Source organism: Rhinolophus sinicus, chromosome 9, assembly GCF_057876585.1.
Source record: "Rhinolophus sinicus isolate RSI-liver-muscle chromosome 9, RSI-T2T, whole genome shotgun sequence".
NCBI classification, from domain to species: domain Eukaryota; kingdom Metazoa; phylum Chordata; class Mammalia; order Chiroptera; family Rhinolophidae; genus Rhinolophus; species Rhinolophus sinicus.
Genome location: NC_142509.1, coordinates 29,373,488 through 29,396,347, shown reverse-complemented (window position 1 = coordinate 29,396,347; position 22,860 = coordinate 29,373,488). Strand labels below are relative to the sequence as shown.

Here is a 22,860-nt window from a genome sequence, read left to right as displayed (position 1 = left end):
CCAAGTTGCTTTTCTGCCAAATCTGCAAAGATAAACTTTTTATGTAGTGGCTCCGCTACTCCCCCATCATTTTCAGACAACTCAAATTTACTTCTGTGTCTTCCCCAGGGGCCATTCTGGACATGAGTCATAAGGCTCCAAATGCTTCTATCCCAGGGCTTTCCCCTGTCATATGCAACTATCATATTGTGCTGCTATTCAGTAAGCAGAATGAGGCCAGCTTTGTAAGACACCTTCAGGAACACTGAGGAGCTAGGGGAAGACTGCAGGCAACTAGGTAGGTGACCTCTAGGATATTTGCAAATACGGCAGTGGTCACTTGAAACTAAAACAGAGTGAAAGAGTTTTCAGAGATTTGACAAGCAATATACAATCGTTATTGAGTAACTTCATATCTAAGCAGGGATATTAATTTTACTGTCCTGGATAGGTAATTAAATTCTGCCTCCCTCAAGCAATTCTATCATGCTTACCTCTGTAATCTTATTAAGTGTATCTGTTAAATAATACTGGTATTCATCACTACTAGTCTAAAGACTACTATTTGAGAAGTGGTAAAATAATCAGAATATATAATTTATCCATCACGGTGGGATATCTTCTGATGTAAGATTAAACAATACAATAATACAATTAAAGCAACTTAGTTGCAAATAAACCCTATTTTCAAAGAAGCATATGTACATACATAACTTTAAAGAACTGTTACTTAGCAATATAAGGAATCACTGGCATAGGTAATTGCGGTAATTTAAAATGGTGGATAATACTATTCATTCATTCATTCATTCATTCATTCATTCATTCATTCATTTATTTATTTTAAGGAGAGCGCAGCTCACAGTGGCCCATGCGGGGATCGAACTGGCAACCCTGGTGTTATTAGCACCAGGCTCTAACCAACTGAGCTAACTGGCCACCCCAATACGTTATATTTTTAATAGATTTATTTTCCCAATTAACGGGGATCATTTATATATATGCAACCAAGAGATTTTACAGTTCAATTCAGCTTTCTGAATTTCACTTTTATAATTATTGATAAAATAATTTTCTTTTATATTAAAAAGCTAAAATAAAATTCATCATTCCTTTCCTCCTTTTTATCTCGTTTAGATAAGCTAAGCCATGCTCTAATACTCTTGCTCTGTCCTATGCACTTCCTGAGATCCTACTTCTTTAACCTCTGTCTTCAGTACCTGTGTCCTGGCCCCTTTCCCTCTGCATATCAATATGAAGAGGCCTGCCCCATTTTTATACACCTCTCTACATACTGCCCTTTGCCACCTTTCCTTCTTAGCCAGATTTATGAATCTTAAAATAACCAACTTTTGCTGTCTCTATTTTGTCACTTCCCATTTATTTTACAACCCACAGTAATCTTACTATTCATCCTAACTATTGCTGTAAAACTGCATTTACTAAGGTCATTGAGAATGCCCTACTTGTAAAACCCAGTTAACATTTTCTTCTGGCCCTTGTCTAACTTGACCTCTCTGTGGCATCTGATGGAACTGGCTGCTCCTTCCTTGCGGGCAGTGCCTTTATTTCCCTTTTCTTACATGGCACGGGCCCTCTTTTCATTCTACATTCAACTCTTTGTTTCACGATCATTTAAGTGCTCTTAACTCCCAACTAACTACCCTTTACTCAGACCTCTTTCCTATGTTCTGGAATTTTTTTCCCAACCAGCTGCTAGCCATCACTGTTCAGGTATCCCGATTGCCATTACGCTTACATCAACCAATCCTTCCTAAGGCATTTGAATGAAAAACCAGGAAGTCATCTCTCCTTGGAAAACTCCATCTGTAATACTATGTCTGTAGCATAAGATGCCAGGACCTCAAACTCCATAGGCACCAAACTGAAATCATCCTAAACTTACTCTTTCTCTCCTTGGTTCTTTCTCTGTTCTTAGCACTGACAGACTCTAGTTACTCAGGCTCAAATGTTTAGTCACCTTAAAGTCTTCCTCCTCTGTCATTGTCACTTTCAATGAGAAGCATTGTAATATCAAGTCTGCCTCTACAGTGTTTCTCAAAAGTGTTCTGTTTTCCTGTGTTCCCATTGAAACTGCCCTTCTTATCTCTTGCATGGACTATTATCCAGAACGTCGCCCATTTGAATCCACCTTACATTCTGTTGCTAGGCTAAACATTCTAAAGTACAGCACTTTCCTGAGTCTAAAATGCCCTAAGCCCTCCTGCCAAAAGTCATACACATCATGACCGCCAGACAACCTTCACTAATCCCCACCAGCAGACACATCTTCTCCCCACCATGGGCCCCTGCATAGTGATGTCACTTTATAGCTTTTCTCATATTTTGTTTTACAAAAATTATTTTATGAATGTTTCTCTGGCAATTCTGTGCGTCTCTTAAGGCACAGAGCATCAATTACATTTTTATCCCCAAAAGTGTCTTTTATAGTGCCCAGTCCAGAACTTTTTCACATAGTAGGCACTCTCTAAGTGCCGGCTAAAATAAATTGCACCTACTTCTTCGTCCTCCTGTGACTCATTCAGGGGTCCATTTCGCGTCTCTTGGAAAAGGATTTTTTTCATTTTTCGGTACTGTAGGTTATCTAGTTCCCGAACAGCATCTTTTGTCCTCTGGATGAGGTCAATTAGGACACGTAGTGGCCGGTCTCGTCGAACAAAGTCATGCTAATTGAGGCAAGAGAAAATAACAAAAACTGATCATGAGAAAACATATTTTTAGGTGCAAGATGTAGATATAGGAGTAAATGGACATAAAACAGTTCTATGGATTTTGTAGAAATAACAAGATATGATTTTCATTTCATGTAGCCTCTGCTATTATATGAAACTCATAACAAGATAACTATATGCTTTTCTCTTTTTTCAAGCCCCATTTTTGTGGACTGTCCTAGCGTTTACATGAGAATTCTTGAGTTTTACTTTATCATACAAGTAATAACAATGACTAGAACTTTGAAGAGTAGCTGAGTGGCTTATAACTTTCAAATATGAAATTATATAACAAGCAAAAGCCATGCAGAAGTATAGCATATTCTTGTTATAACCTGTCTCAATCCGCCTCCCCACCCTATTCTACCCTTTTAAAAACAGACTTGCGTATGTTTTGTTTTCTGTTTCTGTGGTCATATGAGTATATAGTGTATGCTTGAAAATATGACAGCTGTTCAGCTTCTTCAGAATTTGGCAACTTCATCCTCTCTTTACAGACTTGTACCACCAGAAATAAGGAAAAAGGGCCTCGGAGGGGTGAAAAGAACTGCCCCTGAATCCATAAACTTTTCTTGGTATAAATGACCCCTGCTTTCAATATGATCAATGATCTTTAACTCATATTCCAGTTTCCTGGTTTTCAGCCTATAGCAGGTTCAAAAGAGGGCATAAAAGTGGGAGAAAAAGGATTAAGAACTATTAGAGGTAGGGTTATTTGTTGTAAAAAGAAGTATACTTTGAAAGTTCTCTGACGGCCTGACAGAAGAAAAAGAAATTCCATGATGAACACACAGACCAACCAACCAAATAAAAATGAACAAACGTTTGTTGGCTATTTTGTAAAGGGGCAAGCGCCCCTCATATATTCCTTTTATACTCCAAGAGTTCACTAAACACTACTGTTTCTGAGCTATTAAGAAGTGAAATTATGTTCGTTGTACTTTCTTTAGAAGGCAGGGGAAGCACATCACATATTTTGACAAGATCACCACAGAAAATGATCCAAAGTAGGAGGATAAAGTTTTGGTTTTTTTTTAAATGAAAAGGTTCAATTATGTGGAAAATTCACTTAAGTGAAATTATAATTTGAAGATATTGGGAAAATGAGATATAATGCGGTAAGCCTTAGATGATGGAATGGATTTAATTTCTTTGTTAAGTAAAACAGATATAAAGAGGAACAGAACCATTGTGAGAAAAAGAAAAAAAAATCTACATGTCTTGTGGTTCTTCACCCTGACTCTGCCGTCAGGGATGTTGTGGGTTTTGCTCCTGCTTTTATAAAATATCTCTTCCTCTGCAGAGTCCTTTCTGAAGATGCAGCACCATTCCCGGAAATAAGTGTAGCCTGCATATTTCAAGATGAGCACGAAAGGGAGAAGGGAAATTATTTTGCTACTCTAGTGCTTGCAATTATACAAGAACAAATCGGTTTTTAGTAAACTTCAAGCTATAATTTTAGGATTCCTGAATTTTAGAGCAGGAATCACTCTTACAAATTCTTTTATTTTCAAGGTGAGGAACTTAGGCTCAGAGAGGTGAAGTGAATTACACAGCTAAATAGTGGAAGAGTTAGGGCTACAACCCAGGTTTCTTTATTTTGGGGTTTGTTTTCTGGTAGCCCATTATCTTTCTAAAACATAGATTTGAGCATGTCATTCATTGTGACAGATACTGTGTCTCATCTCCCCCCCATTCCAACCTCTTTTCCTTGCTTTCCTTAATGTAAGCATGAGAAAATAAAAGGGTTGAACTCCAGCCTTCTTTGCAGTTACAGATAACAATGTGACTGAGGTCTGGCCAATGAGCTATAGGCAGAAGTCCCTGGGGAAGGCTTTGTTTTCTAGAACAAAAAGGTGAGGCATAGGAAGAGAGGGCAGTTTGCCTTTTGCCCTTCCTCCTTTTTCCTGCCTGGAATGAAGACTTGAGTCCTGGAGATGCAGGAGCCATTTTGTGACCAAGATTAAAGCAACATGCTAAGCATGGTAAAGCAGGAAGACAGAAGGAGCTTGAATCAGTGACCACACTTAGAGCTGCTTATAGCTCCGGACTGCTTATAACACCTCCTTTCCCAGTGTACCGGACTTCTAACTGCATGAAATAATCAAACCCTTACCTGTTTTAGCCTTTTAAAACTGATATACTCAGTATCTTAAAACCATCTCACTGTTACCAGGTCTTCTACAGCCTGTACAGATTCCTGCCTGTATTGCTAGGCTCAAATCTAGTCATGCTTACTCCTCCTTCCCAACCGATGCATAGTGTATTCTAGATAATTCTTGCCTCATGCCATGTGTTTCACTAACACATAAAATAGGCATAAAATAAAATCACCCAAAAGATGTAAATATTAAATTATGGAATATCATAATTTATATTAACATACTTTGTTAGTATAAATTGGTACAACGTCTTTGGAGGACAATTTGGCAATATCTGTTTAAATTTAAAATCCACATACTCTGATTACCAGTTCTACCTCTAGGAATCTATTCTTTAGATATCTGTATACAGGTTCAAAATTGAGCATGCTTTTGCTCATGTTCTCTCTGCCTACAACCCCATCTTCTGTTCTCTGAACTCCTACAATAAAAGGTTCTCCGATCCTTTTAAAAGAATGATTTGACTGTTCTTGGAAATAGGTTTACTTTAAACATCCAAATAATACAGAAAAAGGCATAAAATAAAATCACCCAAAAGATGTAAATATCATTAAATTATGGAATATCATTGCAGACATTCTCTTTCTCTCAGAATGATGAATATCTAGAAATAATTTTACATGAGAATCTTATTAGACACGCTAATTTTAACATTAATCTATTAAATTAAGGTATACTTAAATTTAACAGAATTAGAAGAGACTGAAGTTATAAAATAATCGCTTAACTGTAGTTATAATTTCTTCACCAAGAATTAGTAGTTCCTAAAAGATTCTCTAAAGTAAAGGGGGTAAAAAAAAGATTATGTAAAGCTTTAAGAGACTGGAGTTATTTTTGTGTTTTAAAAAAACAATGTATTTTACGAACTATTACTAACCATCTACTCTGAAAAATAAGAAAATTAGCACACTTATATTTCTTTCCTATCTCTAGTTTTTTCTAGTCACATTGTTGTTTTTACATGGTCAATGTTTATAACATTTACATTCTGCTCTTTAACCATATCAGTGATTTTACCTTAGTTCTATATTTAATGGATTCAATGCGAAGGGGACATTTTAACGTCAGGAAGAAAATGTGAAGAAAAAAACAGATTATTTAAAAATATTTAGGAACAACTAGATAGCTAACGGGGGAAAGAAAAAAATTGAATTCCTTATGCTAAATTTCTGCATAACCTTCCCAAAAAATCCAGAATAAAGAATGTCCACAGAGAAATATGAATAAAAAAAAATATTTGCAAGATCTACTACAATTAATAAGGAAAGAAACCCAGCAACCCAACAGACAAATGAGCAAAGATCATAGCGTGTTCACAGAAAAGGAAATAGAAATGGCTTTTCAACATATGAAAGATGCTCAGCCTCACAATAAGAAACACAAATTAAAACTACCGTGAAAAAAAGTTTCTCACTCATCTGACTAGCAAAGTTTGGTACTCATACTTTGTTAGTATAAATTGGTACAACGTCTTTGGAGGACAATTTGGCAATATCTGTTTAAATTTAAAATCCACATACTCTGATTACCAATTCTACCTCTAGGAATCTATTCTGTAGATATCTGTATACAGGTTCAAAATGACACATGGATATGGATATTTACTGCAGCGCAGTTTGTAATAGCAAAAGATTACAAACACCATAAATGAGTTGGTTAAAAAGGTTATTGTCATTCTGAGAATATTATGGAGCCATTAAAAAGAATGAGGTAGATCCATATGTAGTATACAGAACAATACCCAAAACACACTATAAAGTTAAAAAATCAAGGTAAAGGTGTTTATAGTTTTTATCACTGGTGCAAAAACTAAAAAGAAATTACTTCCACATGCAAAACTTATCTCTAGAAGGACATGCACAAAATTGGTGACAGTGGTTGCTAACTCTAGAGAGGGACCTAGAATGATAAAGGAGTTTTACTTCTCACACTCTACCTTCCACTGTATTTTCACCATCTGAAATTTGTATTACTTATTCAAAATGAAGAATGTAGTCTCTTTACCCATGCAAAATAAATAATAAAAAAATTTGTTTTTTGCCAGTCTGACTTCAGTATTCACCACCAGTCCTTTTACCAGCTTCTCTTCTAATTCATTCTTTCTTCCTTCTTCCCTCCCTCTCTCTTTCTCTTTTTCTTTCTCTCTTTTTTGTTTCATCTCTAGATTGGATTTTGCTACTGAGTGATTTTTTTTTTCCCTTTTAAGAAAATAAAGTTGCCTAAAGTTGTGAGGCTTGAAAATGTCATCCGTCTTTATAACTGAAGGGCATCTTAGCTGGGTCACAAATCATTGGCTTACATTTTTGTTTCCTGAGAACTCTGTAAACATTGTTCTATTGCTTTCTGGCTTTGAGTGTTCCTGAAGTGCTAAATCTGAAGCCAATTGGTTTTTTCACACCAAAATATTTTTTTCAGTCTATTTGTATGAAACTTCCTTTATTCTTAGAATTCAGAAATTCATCAAAATATGATTTGTTGATTACTGAAGATCAGTTTTATGGTCTCTCTCCCCAGGGCTCTGCTTAAATGTCACCTTCCTAGAAAGGCCTTCCCTAACTCCTCATCTAAAACAGTAGCTCCTGTCACTTTTTAACTGTGTGTGTAGCTGTGCTTGATTTTTCTGTAAAGAATTTACCATCACCTGAAATATTATCAGGTATTTTATTTGTTTGTTTTTATACTCCTTCATTAGAATGTAGGTTCCATGAGTTCAGGAACTATCCTTTTTGTGTGTACTATTATATTACTTTTAGTGCTTAAAACAGTGCTCAGCACACAAGCAGACATTCAGTAGATATTTGTTGAATAAATGGTGGGATCATTTGATTTGGCCCACCCAATTAAATAAAGCCTAAATCAAATCAAATCAAATCAAATTCCAAATGTTTATTTCCAAAAAGTTTTCTTCAGGTATATCTTTAAATATTCCTGTTCTGTGTGTTTTGCATTCATCTTCAGAAACAATAGGTTGGCATATATCGCTCCTTTGTTTTTCATATATATCATCTTCTCTATAATCATCTTTAGAATTTTTTATTTTGCATTTAATTTTGTTTTATTTCCCTAAGTCTATCTACCATTGGAAATACCCTAGAAGGACTGGTTTGTTATATTCGTTTGTTACTTTTGATTTTAATCATTCATGTTTTGATTTTTCTCTTTTATGTCTTTCTTTATTTCTGCCCACTTGCTTTTTATATCATTCTGTTGTCTACTGCCCTAAAAGTCATCTTTCAATCCTTGTAGTATCTTGAAGTCGTCCCCCTCCCTTAATTTTAATACAGCCCAAATTTATCTTTTTCCCTTTATGGTAATGTTTTTTGTGTCCTTTAAAAAAAATGTTTGCCTACTTCAAAGTAATAAAGATGTTACTTTACCTTGTATTACCTGGTGTTTGTTCTGGTTGCCACGTTTCCCTCTAGAAATGTGGAGCTGTTTGCTAAGCCATATAGAATAGTGACCGAGCCAAAGTACTCTTTAATTATAAAGATAGCTGGTATTTTTAAGCTTCACAAATTTAGTCAATGCAATCCTTCTGAGTTTTTCTTAAATTAAACAAAGAGTTGAAAAATATACATAGAGAAAAAGGTTGAAGAAATCTGGACTATTTTGTGCCCAAGAAAAGATATTTATATTGTAAGAGATTCCCACATATTTGACTGATATGGATGGAACACGTCGGCTATATATAAAGTCTACAATAAGTTGTTACATGAAAAGAGATGCTCAAAAATGAGATGTTTAAGTCAAATGAATGCCGTAACATGATACTCTTAACACCAATATGTGTGATGTAATGCTGTGTAAATGTCTGCTTTATATAGTTATCATATATCCTCATTGCCTGATGATTTGGCAACAACCTAAGTGAAAATCTCAGAGCTGTCATTTGAACCATTGGCAGGCTCTGTCCTGAAAACACTGTATTAAATTTCATGCAGATATTAGCCATTGGGACATCACAATGATGATCAGAGCAAGGAGAAATAGTCTTTGTCATAAGTCAAAAACAGGGGTGGGGCAAAAAAACAAGAAAAAAGCAGAGAAAAAAATGATCCACAAGGAATATATAGCATATACATTGCTATAATCTTGCTAGTTCTATGCCTAGCTACTATCTTGGATAAATGACCTCGCAGCACGTTCTAATCCAGTTTGTCATGATTAGCTGCCACAGGAATGATTTACTATATTCCACTACAACATGACTTTAAACCCCCCTCCTCAAATATAAATTTGAAAAATTACCCGTAATAGTTCCGCTGACGTTGGCCTTTCCTGAGGTATTTTCTGCAAGCAGTAATCAACAAATCTCCTAAAAGAGTCTGTCCTGTATGTACAAATACATCAAAAGAAAATAAAATCAGGGTCTGTAGAACACAGGAATTACATAAAATAATTTTCATTCAAGGGAAAATTTTACAGTTTTGGAGATTTTTATTAAAATATTTTTGGACTATCAGGAGAGCTGGACGATTTTCAAATTTATGGTATCTAAAATTAATTTGTTTGGCTAATGAATGTGGACACTTCAAGTTAGTCAACACATAAACATATCATATATAAGCAACGTCAAATTGTAATACACATCACAAAGTGAAAATACTATATTTACAAATAATAGTTTTGTATACATTTTTCTCTCCAAAGACAATAACTCTCATGCCTATATTCTTCATGACGCGTGGGTGACTCTTCCATCAACCACAACCTATAACCGGTACTAAAATTTGAAGCATAAAAGTCAGAGAACCTAGGAATATGCTTCCTGGATAAAAATACTTCCTGTCTCGAAAATTCCATTTTGTCCACTTTCTTTAACATTGCCCCTTTTCTATAACTGTTGTGGCCCAAATAGTTATCAAAATATCATAATGTTCAGCAAGGAACATTACATCTTTTGAATAGATAGTACATGTTCTGTCTCAAAACATTTAAATAGAAACAGAGTAAAAAAAAAACAACACATTGATACCTGCAAAAATAATGACATCAACGAGGGTTGATGTCTTCTCTGCTTAGATGTGGTAAGAGCTGAGATGATCAACACAAGACTGTCATGACTTTAGAGACCAGAGTTGTTAGGAAGGTAGCAGAGCGTGTTCCCTGTAGAATTTCAGTTACTACACACATGAAGAACACAGTACAAGCCATAGAGAGGGCAGAAATCAAAATGTGTGTGTGTGTGTGTGTGTGTGTGTGTGTGGCCGTTAATGCCAACATCACCTTTCATAACCCACAATGAAGAAATAAATGCTTTCCAGGTCAGATATTTAAAACGAAATTTAATGCAAGTCCAAATACATACGGCGATTTACTTAAGAGATTTGAAATGATAGCAGAGTCTTACCATTCATTAGACTGTAACGTTGGAGAGTCATTCTGGGCAATGTGATATAAGGCACTCATTGCATTCATGTTGAAAAGGGGTGGCTTCCGTTCCGCTGAAAGAAGAAGAAACACAATAAAGCAGTTCTTGAAAGAAATCAGCAGTTAAATAAGGAACTATATGCAAAGCTTTGCTGCTAACTCAACAGCTCGTTACTGTCATGCCACATAATCCACGTATTTTAACCTCTAAGGTTGGCCCAGGATAGCCATTCAGAAGAAGCTGCTGGTCACCTTACTATACACTGACAAAGCTCCTAACAGACCCATTTCAAGAGAGTAAAAGAAAAATTTCTCATCTTTTTCATATGTCTTCAAAAGGCTAGCCTTTGTCTATCTTCTCACAATAGGTAGGAACATTGTGAACGAAAAAGGGGCTATGCAGAAAACCTGACACGCTCATCGGGGGATACCTGGCAGGCCTGAAAAGCTCACTGACCAAAACTAACCACACGTGATGCTCTGATCATAAATTCCTAAGCGGGCAGGTCATGGTGGGTAGTCACGCCCCAGGCCTTAGCGTCTTTTTTCTTTGCTTTAAGTCAGCCCTGTCCATTGTGCTTGTGCACCTAGGTTAACATATCTTTGAAATGCCAGAGGAATCTTCTTTTCCAGACCCCTTGGAGGCTTAACTACCCTCACAGGAGCAGGTTCACCAAAATTTGTCATTGTTATCTGTTGTCCCCATGCCATCTTTATTTACTGTAAATGTTAAATGCTAATCATCCTGTATCCACGAATGTAAAAGAAGTATGTGTCTCTCCATTTTGCTTTTTATCCAATTCCAGAGATTTCCCTGCTTTGCCTTCTCTCGCCTCCTTAATCTAGCACCAGTAGATTTCATGTAACCATCCTTATGTTTTCTTCTTTGATTCTAAATGTATAAAAAGAAATGCCAAACTGCCATTCTTCGGACGTTTTTCTCAGTCCATTCAGATCTTGCTCCAAGCATGTCCTCTGTTTGGCTCAAATAAACACTTAAAAAAATTTTCTTTAGGTTTGGATCATCTTATGTTGACATCTTGGTGTATATGTGTTTTAATTAAAAAATGTGTATTCATTGGAATAATTCAGACAGCACAGAAAAGTGGAATGAAAAAGCTTGTTATGGAATGGAACATCTTAAACATCACTAACAGAGTACGGGAGACAAAATAATTTACTTTAATAAACACTGAAGGCTCATCCAAGCTAGAGAACTGGTATGGGTGGAGGTAGAGTGAAAATGGGAGGGAGGATAAATAATAAAAAGGATTGGTCCATCCCATTCTAAAGAGAAACTCAGTGTATCAAGTATTCCTTAATTGACTCCATCCCAGTCTACCATGATCTCTTCTTTGGAATTTGTAAAGCTCTCTTTTACTTTACTGCTCATTTAGCATGTCCTTACACCTACTGCATTTACATGAATATATAAATCTGTCCTTTCAAAGAAAGTCATAAGCTCTAAGAGCAAGATCTTATAACCCAAATACTCTTATTCTTTTATCTATTCCAGAGAATGTGTAACAAGATGTTATTCACATATTAAGTGCTCCACTTGTTGACCAAAGGAAAGAAACAACATTTTAGTTCTGAATACAGTTAATTTTATGCTATTTATTAGTTGTGTGTCATAGGCGATAAATCACTATCTCATTCTCATCCTAATGGATTCTTCATATAGTCCCAGTTTGTAATTCATAATCTGACCTCTGTTTTCACCAGAGCATCTCAATTTTTAAGTAAAGATTCTTCTATTAACCACTTTGAAAATGGTGAATTTTATTCTATGAAATTCTAAGAAACAGAATAAATACTAAGGACAGAAGTGATGGGGGAGACATTTTTACTCATGGGAGGAAGAACTTCTGAAAAGCTAGAGTGGTCCAAATCAACACCCACTGCCCTAACCCCAATGAACAATGTTGAGAGCAGTGAACTTTAAATCACTGGCAGCACTCAGGCAGAAGGCAACTACACTTACTCATCTGTGATACGTTAGCGGAGCCTCTTCTAGGCTTGACTAAATGATCTCTGATACCTTTGAACTGTGTCTACAATTCTGCAAATATTTATTAATCTCTCACCAGCCTACTTTATACTCACCAAATAACTACCAGTATTATGGGGACATAAACAGCTAACAAGTGGAAGTTTGAAAGCTGCAGTTCGGACAAATCGATTTGTATCTGTTTCTAATGTAGAAGAGAAATAAGTGGTTCAGGTTGGTTTTATTTTTCAGGAAGTAGACTCTAGAAAGTTTCTAGAGCTGGGCCTTCTGACAACTTCAAAGCCATGGGGAACTAGAAACGCATTGTGTAACCATCAAGGGCTTCCCATCCTTCTTAGGACAAAGTCCAGATCCTCAAACGCAGCAGCCTACTGGCCTTTCCCAACCTAACCCTGGCCTGCTCCAGCACCTCATTCCGAGAAGCAACCTCCTCCCCTTGACCCTTTTCGTGTCTGCTTCACTGAAAGAACCAAGCTCAGAGCCTTTCACACATGCTGCTTTCTCTGTCTGGACTCCCCTCTCACTTTTGTTCCCTCAACTTTATCTGGTGAATTCTTGCCAACCTCTCAGGTTTTATCTTAAATATAATTTCATTTCTACACTAATTTAATAAATACTTACTCAAGGCTTATTATGCTTATAACCACTTCCTCAGACTAGGTCCCCCACTAGATTTTTGTCATCGCAAATTACATTTTTCCTTTCTACCACCTATGACGACCAAAATTAATTATTTGTGTAATCCTTTATTTAATGTGTGTCCTCTTTGCTAGACTTCCTGAGGGCAGGGGCCATGGCTATTGTATTCATCTTTGTATTTCCAGTGCTGTGCGCAGCAGCTGGTATTTCTTTTTAGTGGCCAAAATAACCTATAAAAATAAATAAATGAAAGTAAAGCAAACGAAGGCAAAAAGAAACTTTGTCAGCCAAGAATCTTTGTGCAACATGAAGTCACAAAGTGACTGAGACGAGACGAGGTCATGGGGCTTATGTCAGATACTAAGTGATGGCTTCATTCACTAGCAGAAAGATAGGAACCCTTTCACTCACTGGCAAAAAGTATAAAATTCAAGCTGCTCAGAAGAACACTGAATTGTTCCAGAGAAACAGCAGGGAAGTGGGACTAAAGAAAGAAGAAAATCAAAGTTTAGAAAGAGGAGGATGAAAGAACAAAAACAACAAAACCCAGCTCAACAGGGACAAGATGGGCGGTCGCTCAGATCTCAAGCAGGAATGGGGAGTGCAACCAAGCTGTGGGCACCCTGTCTGTGAACAAGACAAGATAGCCGGTCACGCAATGGTAGAAGAGCTCTAGTATAGGGAAGCACGTGACTAAAGGTATTCCAAACACAGCACAGCTCTATGGTCTGGGAAGCTTTCGCTAAATATTACTTTCAGATGGTCTCACACGTGTTCAAGTTCTTTGCCAGATGCAGTACATAAATCCTCTGAGTCATGGTGACAGGGCTCACAGCTAATCCAGAATATACTATAGAGCAAGGTTTGGCAAACAGTGGGCCAAACTCAGCCAGCAGCCCGTTTCAGTAAAGTTTTATTGGAACACAGCCACACCCAGCCGTTAAGGTAGTGTCTGTGGCTGCTTTAGTGCCCCAATTGCAGAATTGAGTCATTTTGACAGAGAATGTATGGCCTACAAAGCCTAAAGAACTGATCTGGTCCTTTACAGAAAGTCTGTCAACCTTTACTATATAATACTAATATAAAATGCGGATAAGCTTTTACATAGGCTAGCACTGAGAGTGGTTTTGCAGTCACCCTGTGATAGGTAAGCCACATTTTTCAACAGAAAGAAAAAGGGTGGAAGCATAAAAAGCTGAATTAAGTAAATTTAAAAAAAAATTGTGATTGCTACTTAATTTAAAGACAACAATCAAGTTTTTGTGTTTTAGAGGTCAAGTTCAGGAAGGTCAGTTCCATGAAGCTTTGGGGCACTGCTCTGTTTGGCAAAGCTCACATTACACCGGAGCCCCTAGATTGAGCTTTCTTTTAATGAGGAAGGTCAAAGAGTGCCCTGTCTTTAGATAAATACTTCATGAAAAGGCAGCAGATTTCTTATGAGCCAATGTCATTGACAACCATAATAATTAATGCTAACAATAACTGATAATTAATGCTAATAATAATAACCATTTGTTGGGTTCCTATTACATGTTCGGCATTCACTTTAGGTAGGTTACATATTTTATTCATAATTCTCACAATCACTTGGCAATAGAAGCATTGTTATTCAAATTTCCCAACTGAAGAAACATTGGGTCAGCTAGCCTGAGTAATGAAACCAACTCATGCAGTAAGTAAGTAGCCAAACTGGGAGTTCCACCCAGTCTTGGAAGACTCCAAGGCCCATGTTTTCTTCACGAGGCCTCAGTGCCTCTTCAGTAACCCTGTGCATTTTATAACGGATAGTTCTAGTATTTCAAAATGAAAAAAAAAAAAAAAATTAGAAGAAGGCGCTTTAAACGACTGAATAACACAACAGCCATCACAACATTCATTTAGGAACAGATAAACAATGAGTGGCTAACATGGTAGAAGGAAATTCTTGGCAAAGAAACGAGGTAACAACATTTACATTTTTGTGCTTTTTTTCTTCCCCTGGAGACTTCATTTATGAACCCAGTCAGTTCCCTATCAGTGCTGATGGACCCTTTGCCAGCTTCTACCATGATTTTTGCTAGTGAACTAAGTGTAAACAGAAGAGCATCGTATTGACTTCTCCTGAAATAATCTTGAAAAATAAAATATCTGGTGACTGGACGGTTTCATTGTCCAAGAGTTTTCCAAGGATTCATGTATTTAAGTAGTTCTTTCAGTGGAAGATCAATTTAGCAAAAAATAATTTGTAAAACAGGCTTAACCACTTAGAAACACTAGGGCTTGCTCCAGAGAGACAGTGCCAGAAACATTTTCCTGCTTTATGACGTTACCTCAGCAATTCAACTTACAGATGAGGGGCTTTTTAAAAATATACACTATTATAGAAGAGATATTATAATGAAAAGGGATAACACATTATTCAGGCACTATCCACAACTTTCAATGTAATTTCAACATTAAAAGTATAATTTAAAATATACCGTTTGTACCTGGAATTTCATTAAACCTCAAACATACAGAAAACGTAGAAAAATCATTGCTTAGGGTTATACATGCAACAGTTTAATATTCTTTCATATAAAAACACCCTTCTTTTAAATGCCAAGGAGATAGCGATATATGGTAAAGTTAAAAAGGTACTTATATATTACCAATATAATAAGATTTGAATAATTGCTGAGAAGTCAAATGTCCTTGGTAACAATTTTGTTTTATGAATATTAACTGAGCATGTACTATCTCTCATCTTTCTCTGAATATAAGATGCCATTGACTGTAAGATGTGCCACTATTTTATGTGTAACTTAGGGGAAAAAAAAATGACAAAAACAGGAATTAATCCTGTGTGTCAGTGCAATCAGCTACAATTGAACATTTGCTGTGTGTACTACATTAAACACTTTCCTTACGTTATCTTATTGAAGTCTGACAATACTTAGGATATATGTGCTGTTATTTTTGCTTAGGTAAGAAAACTGAGGCTTAGGGAAATTAAGAAAATTGTCCAAGGTCTCATAGTCTGAACCAGCTTGTTATACAACTCCAGGATGTGTCATTCAAGTCCTAAACTATGTGAATGGTCCCACCAGCTAAGTGTTGGTAAAACCAAGATTCAAATCCAGGGTACCTAATTCTAAAACTTACTCTATACTGCTAATTCTGCTACACAGAGAGTAGTGTCTTTGTGGTTTGTTTTTTTTAAAATCAAAAGAATATACATTTATTTCTAATTTTTAAAAAGTTTAATTATTCGATATTTCAAATACATAAAAATTTGCATAATATTAAAACAGGCACCGACCACTTAGATTTATGATTATTTTGTCATATTTCTTTCAGATCTCTTTTCTTCTAAAAAAAAATAAGAAAGCTAATATAACTTTATTCATCTTCCTCCCTCCAGAGAATTTACTATTCTGAAATTTTATCTTTTACATTTATGTTCTTATGTTTTATTAGTGTATAAATAAATAAAGCTGTTTATAAAATTTTCATAATTGGCATAATAATGTATTTATACTTGTGCAACTTTCTTTGTTCACTAAATACTCAATGTTATGGGTTCTGAGATTTACCCATGATGATAAATGTAGACCCAGGTTATCCCTAACCCCAATGTAGTATGCCATAATGAATTTATCCATTCTTCCTTGGTAAGGATTTAGCTTGTTTCCACCTTTTTTGGCTTCTACAAACAAGGCTGCAGCTTTTCCAGTGCACACCCATAAAGAAGTGAAATGTTGGGTCACTGACACTGCTCTTCGTCAGCTTTACTCAAAGTTGCCAATTTGCACTCCAAAGTAGTTACACCAATTACATTCCTGCCAATACTGTGTAAGAGTCCCTGTTTCCTTAGCAGCTTCCCCAAATCTATTATCCTCAGACATTAAAACCTTGCCAATCTGATAAGTGTGAAATGGTTTTAACTTGCATTTCCCTGATTACTAACAGGCTGAGTATCTTTTGTTGTCTATTAAGGTTTCCTTTTCACTTAACTGCTTGATCGTATACTTTGCTCATTTTTCTGCTGGCTGTTTGTTTTTTTCTTTTTGATAAAGAAATTTAATTAAAAAATTGTAAAAGTTCTTTATAAATTCTGGACCAACACTGTTGGTTAGCTATTTTTCAACTACTTTCTATTAGTCAATGGCTTGTCTTTTATTTTTTGTGTTTTGCACAGCTTTATATTTTAAAGTAGTAAAAATTACCATATTTGTCATTACGTTTTAAATATTATTTAGAAAAATTCCTCCTTATATCCATAAAGGTATATTCATAGAATAATAATAACAATAATTATACTTACATAGTGCTTATTATGTGCCAGGCCATATTTTAAGTGCTTTATTAATTCATTAATGTTCATAATAACCCCATGAAGTAGGTACTATTATTACCTCTATTTTACAGATGAGGAAAAGGAAGCATAAGGGGGCTTCTCCTAAAAAGTTTTAAAGTTTTACTTTTTGTTTTTGGATAGTTAACCAATCTGAAACCTGTTTTTGTGTATAGAATAAACTAGGAATCTAATTTTAAGTTTTTATCCTACATTAACAAATCATCTGTAATGTCTTTTTTGTTTTATACCCAAATCCGACTTTTACTTGAGCCCGTTTCTAGGTTTTCTAGTCTGTTCTATTGGATGTTAGTCTTTCCCTGCACCAATACCATACTGGTTTAATTATTATGGTATGGATTTTGGTACAGTGATTCTTCCATCCAAATTTTATTTTCTTCAAAATTGTCTTGGCTAGTTTGGGCACTTTTAATGTTAGAAAAACCTTGTTAAGTTCTACATAGTATTGCTGGAAGTTCATTATAAGTCATTATTAAAGTTTTCAAATATTTCTGCTGAGTGCCACCAGAAAACCAGTGTGGAGAAATGAGATGAATTTCCTTTGCAGTAAAAGAGAGAATAATACAATATTAGAACCTAAAAAAAAAGGAAAAGTAACACCTCAATATCTATTAATAGAGGGTCATTTAAATAAATTATAGTATAGCCATATAATGGAATAACAAGATACCATTTAAAAAAAACGAAAAAGATGTCCAAGTTACTAATATACAACAGATCTCCAAGATGTTGCTAAGTAAAAAAATCAAAGTACAGAACCACTTGTACATGTTAGCTTGGATGTGAATACGAATATAATAAGTGTATATTCATCTTTGTTTGTATAGTCATGAAGAAAGTCTAGAAAGATACACAAGAAATTAGTAACAGTGGTTCCCTATGTGTGTTGGCAGAGGTGGGGTAGGCATTAGTTCAATAGGGCCAGGGGTGGAAGAAGTCCTTTCACTGCATGTCTTTTTATATTTTTGACTTATAATGTAAATGTTACTTAGTGAAAAAAATCAGTAAATATTCTAACTTTCCTCCCTGAATTGTTTTGTTTTCATTGACATATACTTTAATGTATAAAAAGAAGACAAACTATAATATCTTTACCATATGTTTCTTTGTTGGAAGGGGTCAATGAAGCAATTGGAAATGCAGTACAAAGTATCCCAGTTGTCTTTGTAGGGAGAGGAAACATTGTAGGGAAAGAGAAAACCACAGTCTGAGAACCAAACTGGATCTCAGAAATTCTTACAGGATCAATTTGGACACCAGGATAGAAGAAATTAAACAAAAAATTAAAATCTAAATTAAAAAAAAAAAACTAGACAAAAAATGTTTTTAAACTGATTTTTAAAAAATAAATATTTTTTATTTAAAATTTATACAAATATCTAGATAAAGACAGTGTTGTGCTGGAGCCAGCTCACTGGCTTTGGAAGGTCAACTATGCATACCCTTCCCCAACTCTACATTTAGAAACTCAAACTGGTAGACTGAAATTGGCTATGGTGGGAATATTTACATTGTGTAAATTGGCAAATGCTACAAATTTGGGCTTTTTGTATACCCCACCACCACCACCAACAGAGTCATTGGTTAAATTTACCAGTATACCACTGGATAAAAGATAACTTTAAGATATATTGAAGTTCAAAATATGCAACCAGAGAATAGAGACTCCTTGGTGTTTTAGATAGCAGCAACAATACTTGGGGAACAACTTGAAAGCTGGGGGTATCTTCTTATATGAAGTGTTCTTTGGGGTTGCTCTCTATATGGGTCAAATACAGTTTTTAGTGTCAGGTCTTTGATAAGCCTGCTATTACTTTTTCAAATTTCCCTTAAACAAGTTGGAATGTAAATTAAGTAACAAACAGTACATGAAGGAAGGACACACATTACTACTCACAGTATGGAGAACGGCTATTTTTCAAATAGTAATACTTACTATCGTGTATTCCCACATTTGTTAACTACCGTATCTGCTTAAACTTTTACTTAAATTAACAACATGACAATGTGCCAGAGAGAAAGCAATCTTCTGATGTTGTATAAGAGGACGGAAGAAAAATAATAAATTCATATTACCTGGCACACTTATACCGGTAACTCATTAAGTAATGGCTGGATGAATTAATTAACAATCATGAGAAGAAGTGATTCTCAACAGTACAATGAAAACAACCTCTTTACTCACCCAATTCGATACAGGTGATCCCAAGCGACCAAATATCAACTTTCCCATCATACTGTCCTTCGTCCATAGCTAAGATCACCTCTGGAGCCATCCTGCCAAACATAATGTGCAAAACTCAGGTTGTAAACTGAAAACTAAATTCACCTAATATACTGACTCAATGAAATAGCTGTTTTTGAGGGTATTCTAAAAATCTTATTTGATGAAAATATTATTTTCTTACATAAATCATTCGGAAAACACTATTTAAAATGCAAATAATGTACTTAGTGATTTACATGAACAATACATTATTTTCAATAAATTCTGGTTCCACCATTTCCTATCAGTTTGATCTTAGGTAAGTTACTTAACCTTTCTGTGTATCAGTTTCTTCATCTGTAAAATGGAGAATTCTAGTAGCTACTTCCAAGAGATTTATAAAGGATTAATATGTATGAAACACTTATCCAAATAAATTACTTTAGGCAACACAAAAAACACTATGAAATTATATAAAGCAATATAATCAGATATTTCAAGGATATTACAACTTAAAAATAAACAAAAAAACATGCTATGGTAATGGATGTTACTTTGTCCATAATGGATTTTCATTAGGAGGGCAGGAGCCATATCAGTTTAATATGCTTTGTTCTCTATTAGTGTGTGTAAGTAGTTGCTTAGTAAACGCTATTTGATGATGATGGGAAAAAAATTCAGATAGCTGATTTTTTCAGTAGGTAAGTAATTTTCCAGGGATATGAGTCATTCTCCAAGGTACAATGAAATTCCAATGTATCTATGAAAGCAAGGAAAGGAATCTTGAATAGAATAGGGTGAAACTAAGACAAAATTACAAGCTAAAGTATCAGAGAACCCAACAAAGACAAAAACCTGGATTTTTTTCATTGAAAGGTAATATTTAAGCTCAATGGCTAGAAAAGGTTAAAGAAGCTACTGTCCTTGCCTGGAGACTCTGCCTCAAGAGAAAAGTTCAAAAGCGACTTTCAATGAAATCTAAAACTTGAACTTGGATGGTGAGTTGATAATCCTGCTCAGTTTACACACAGTGACATCAACCTTATTTGAACAATTTGAAGTCATTGGAAATTTTATACCTAGTCAAGAGTGTTTCTTTTTGCTAGTGAGTTTTCTATCCTTCTCTAATGAAATCTCATTTTGAGACACTGACAAAAAACTAAACCAAACCAAACCAATGCTATGAGTCCATCTTATTTGTTATATGCATAGTCTTAAAACTATGTCATGTTCTCTAATTCTACATACCAGTAAGGTGTGCCCACAAAGGAGTTGGCAGGAGAAGCCATGGAGGCAGATCCAAAATCAGCTAGTTTCACCTGACCTGGCTCTGTCAGGAGAATATTTCCTGCTTTAATATCCCTGTAGGAAAAAAAGTAAGACGGTTAGAAAATTACTTTTCAGTTTTGATTATGGAATAAGGTCAGAGCATGCAATTAATAAGACAAAAAGTTTATTTTAAAAAACCTTGCTCAGATAGCCAGAAGGGGATTTAGTAATTACTGCATGTTGTAAGGGGGCCCAGATTCCTGGATGTACTTGTAGGTAGGTCATAGTAATTACACCAAATGGTAGAGTTTTCTTCAGAGGGAGGGAATGCAGTGAGAAAAAAGGCAGACATAGCGGGCAACGAAACCTATTCAGTGCCTACACTTACAAAACCATATTCTTAGATGCTAAATCCAGTCACCAACAGTATTCCTTGTGCTGGGAAAATTGGTGCTGTTTGTAACTGCCTTTTTTTTTCCTTTTCCAAATTACACGACATCTTTGGGGCCTCAACAAACCTTCAACGACTCTGTATTGACTACCTATCAATAAACCTCCACTACACACATACCTTTTCTTTCTTGCCTGTGACCCTTTCTCTCTGCCTTTAATTGTAACTGCAACTCTAAGGCATTTGAGGGTACATGTTATATAGAAGGTGTTATTTTAAAAATAACACGGTAAATAACACGGTACAGTAAAAAGAAGACCCTGAAAGATCAAAACAAACAAGGATTAGGGGTTAGGAAATTGCATTTCTATCGTATTACTGCAAAGAATCGCAAGTGGTTACTACAAAAGCCATTAGATATTTTATGCAGCAAAAATATTTTAAAATATGATTTAAAAAATCCTCAGTATTATAATTTAGAATGAGAAAATGTGGATGTACTCCTTATTCTCTTTAAAAAATGGCATGAGGTATAATGGGAACTTAGAAGTTGATGGGCAGTGAAAAGATAAAGCAGAGTGAATGAAGTAAACTTAATGTCAAATTGAAAATGATAACGTTCATATACTTCCAAAATAACGTTTCCAAAAATCTTCACTTGAAAACTCAGTTTCCTTCCTCATGATGACATTAGAGAGAACTAAAAAAAAGCATTATTTATTTCTCTTAAAACAGAAAAATATCTTTTCTCTATTATCTTCAATTACAACACTGACTTGCCTCTTAAATCAAAATAATAAAATCGGAGACATAGTATTTATTATTAAACAAAGAGCATTCTTTAAAAGATTTTTTTTGTCTTTTCAACTTCTTTTACATATTAAAGTATAATATAGAATAAAACATTAATGTGCAGATTAAGATAACAAAGACATAAAAAACTGAACTGTGGCTTTAACAGGAGTAGGCAAAATCATGACAAACAAGTTGGTATTCAGTAATGATATCTTGGTACAAAAAGATATACACACATATTTTTAAAAGGTGTCAAATTCATAAAAATTATAGTTACATTTATTTCATCAATATTAGACAGGGTTAGGTTCATTCATTCTTAGTGCTTGTAAATAAGCCAAATTCATGGCAGGAATTTTGGTCTGCCTGTCTTGAGGAAGTTCTGCTTTTTTAGTACCAGTAACTTGTGATGGCTCCTCTAATGTGATTAAAACAGAAGTAAAAGGGGAACCTATGACCTAATAGTTTCATTTCTTCTTAGCTAAGGCCTAAGTGTTTTCTTTTGTTGTTGTGCCATCTCAGATCCTTTCTACCTAACTCATAATCCACTACTTCTACCACTGTTCATTAAAGTAACTGTACTAGAAGTTCTTTACTGAGAAAGGGAAAGGTGGGAAACATCTTTGTTTAGAAGTTAGTGGTGGGAAGCAGGTTGGAGGGAGACGAGTGGGGTTGTGGTAGAGAAAACATAAGGTAGAGGGAAGCCTTGGATTAGGAGTTAGGAAATTTGTGTTTTAATCTTAATGTATAAATGCTGTGAAACTATGGGCAAGTTATTTAATTCTTTCTGAGTCCCAGTTTCTTTATCTGCCAAAATAAAGACAATAATACCTTCCTAAATACCTATATGAATTACAGAAACAAAATATTTTAAAGTGATAAAACAGCATATATGTATATAAGATTAACTTGTTATTTGCAATAGGATAGGGAGAAGGAACTCAGGTAAGAAATAAATATATGAAAGGAA

General features: G+C 35.1%; 1 protein-coding gene across 2 annotated transcripts in view; it reads right to left on the bottom strand.

The window, feature by feature from the left end:
* TAOK3 (TAO kinase 3) overlaps positions 1-22,860 on the bottom strand; it is a 149,864-nt gene that overhangs the window by 43,257 nt on the left and 83,747 nt on the right. For both annotated transcript variants that reach the window (XM_074320998.2, XM_088800982.1), the window contains exons 8-12: positions 20,684-20,797; positions 19,415-19,506; positions 10,224-10,317; positions 9,122-9,203; positions 2,499-2,666 (exon numbers count right to left, since the gene is read on the bottom strand). In XM_074320998.2, the coding sequence (XP_074177099.1) occupies positions 2,499-2,666; positions 9,122-9,203; positions 10,224-10,317; positions 19,415-19,506; positions 20,684-20,797 (550 nt within the window). The remainder of the gene's footprint in view (positions 1-2,498; positions 2,667-9,121; positions 9,204-10,223; positions 10,318-19,414; positions 19,507-20,683; positions 20,798-22,860) is intronic.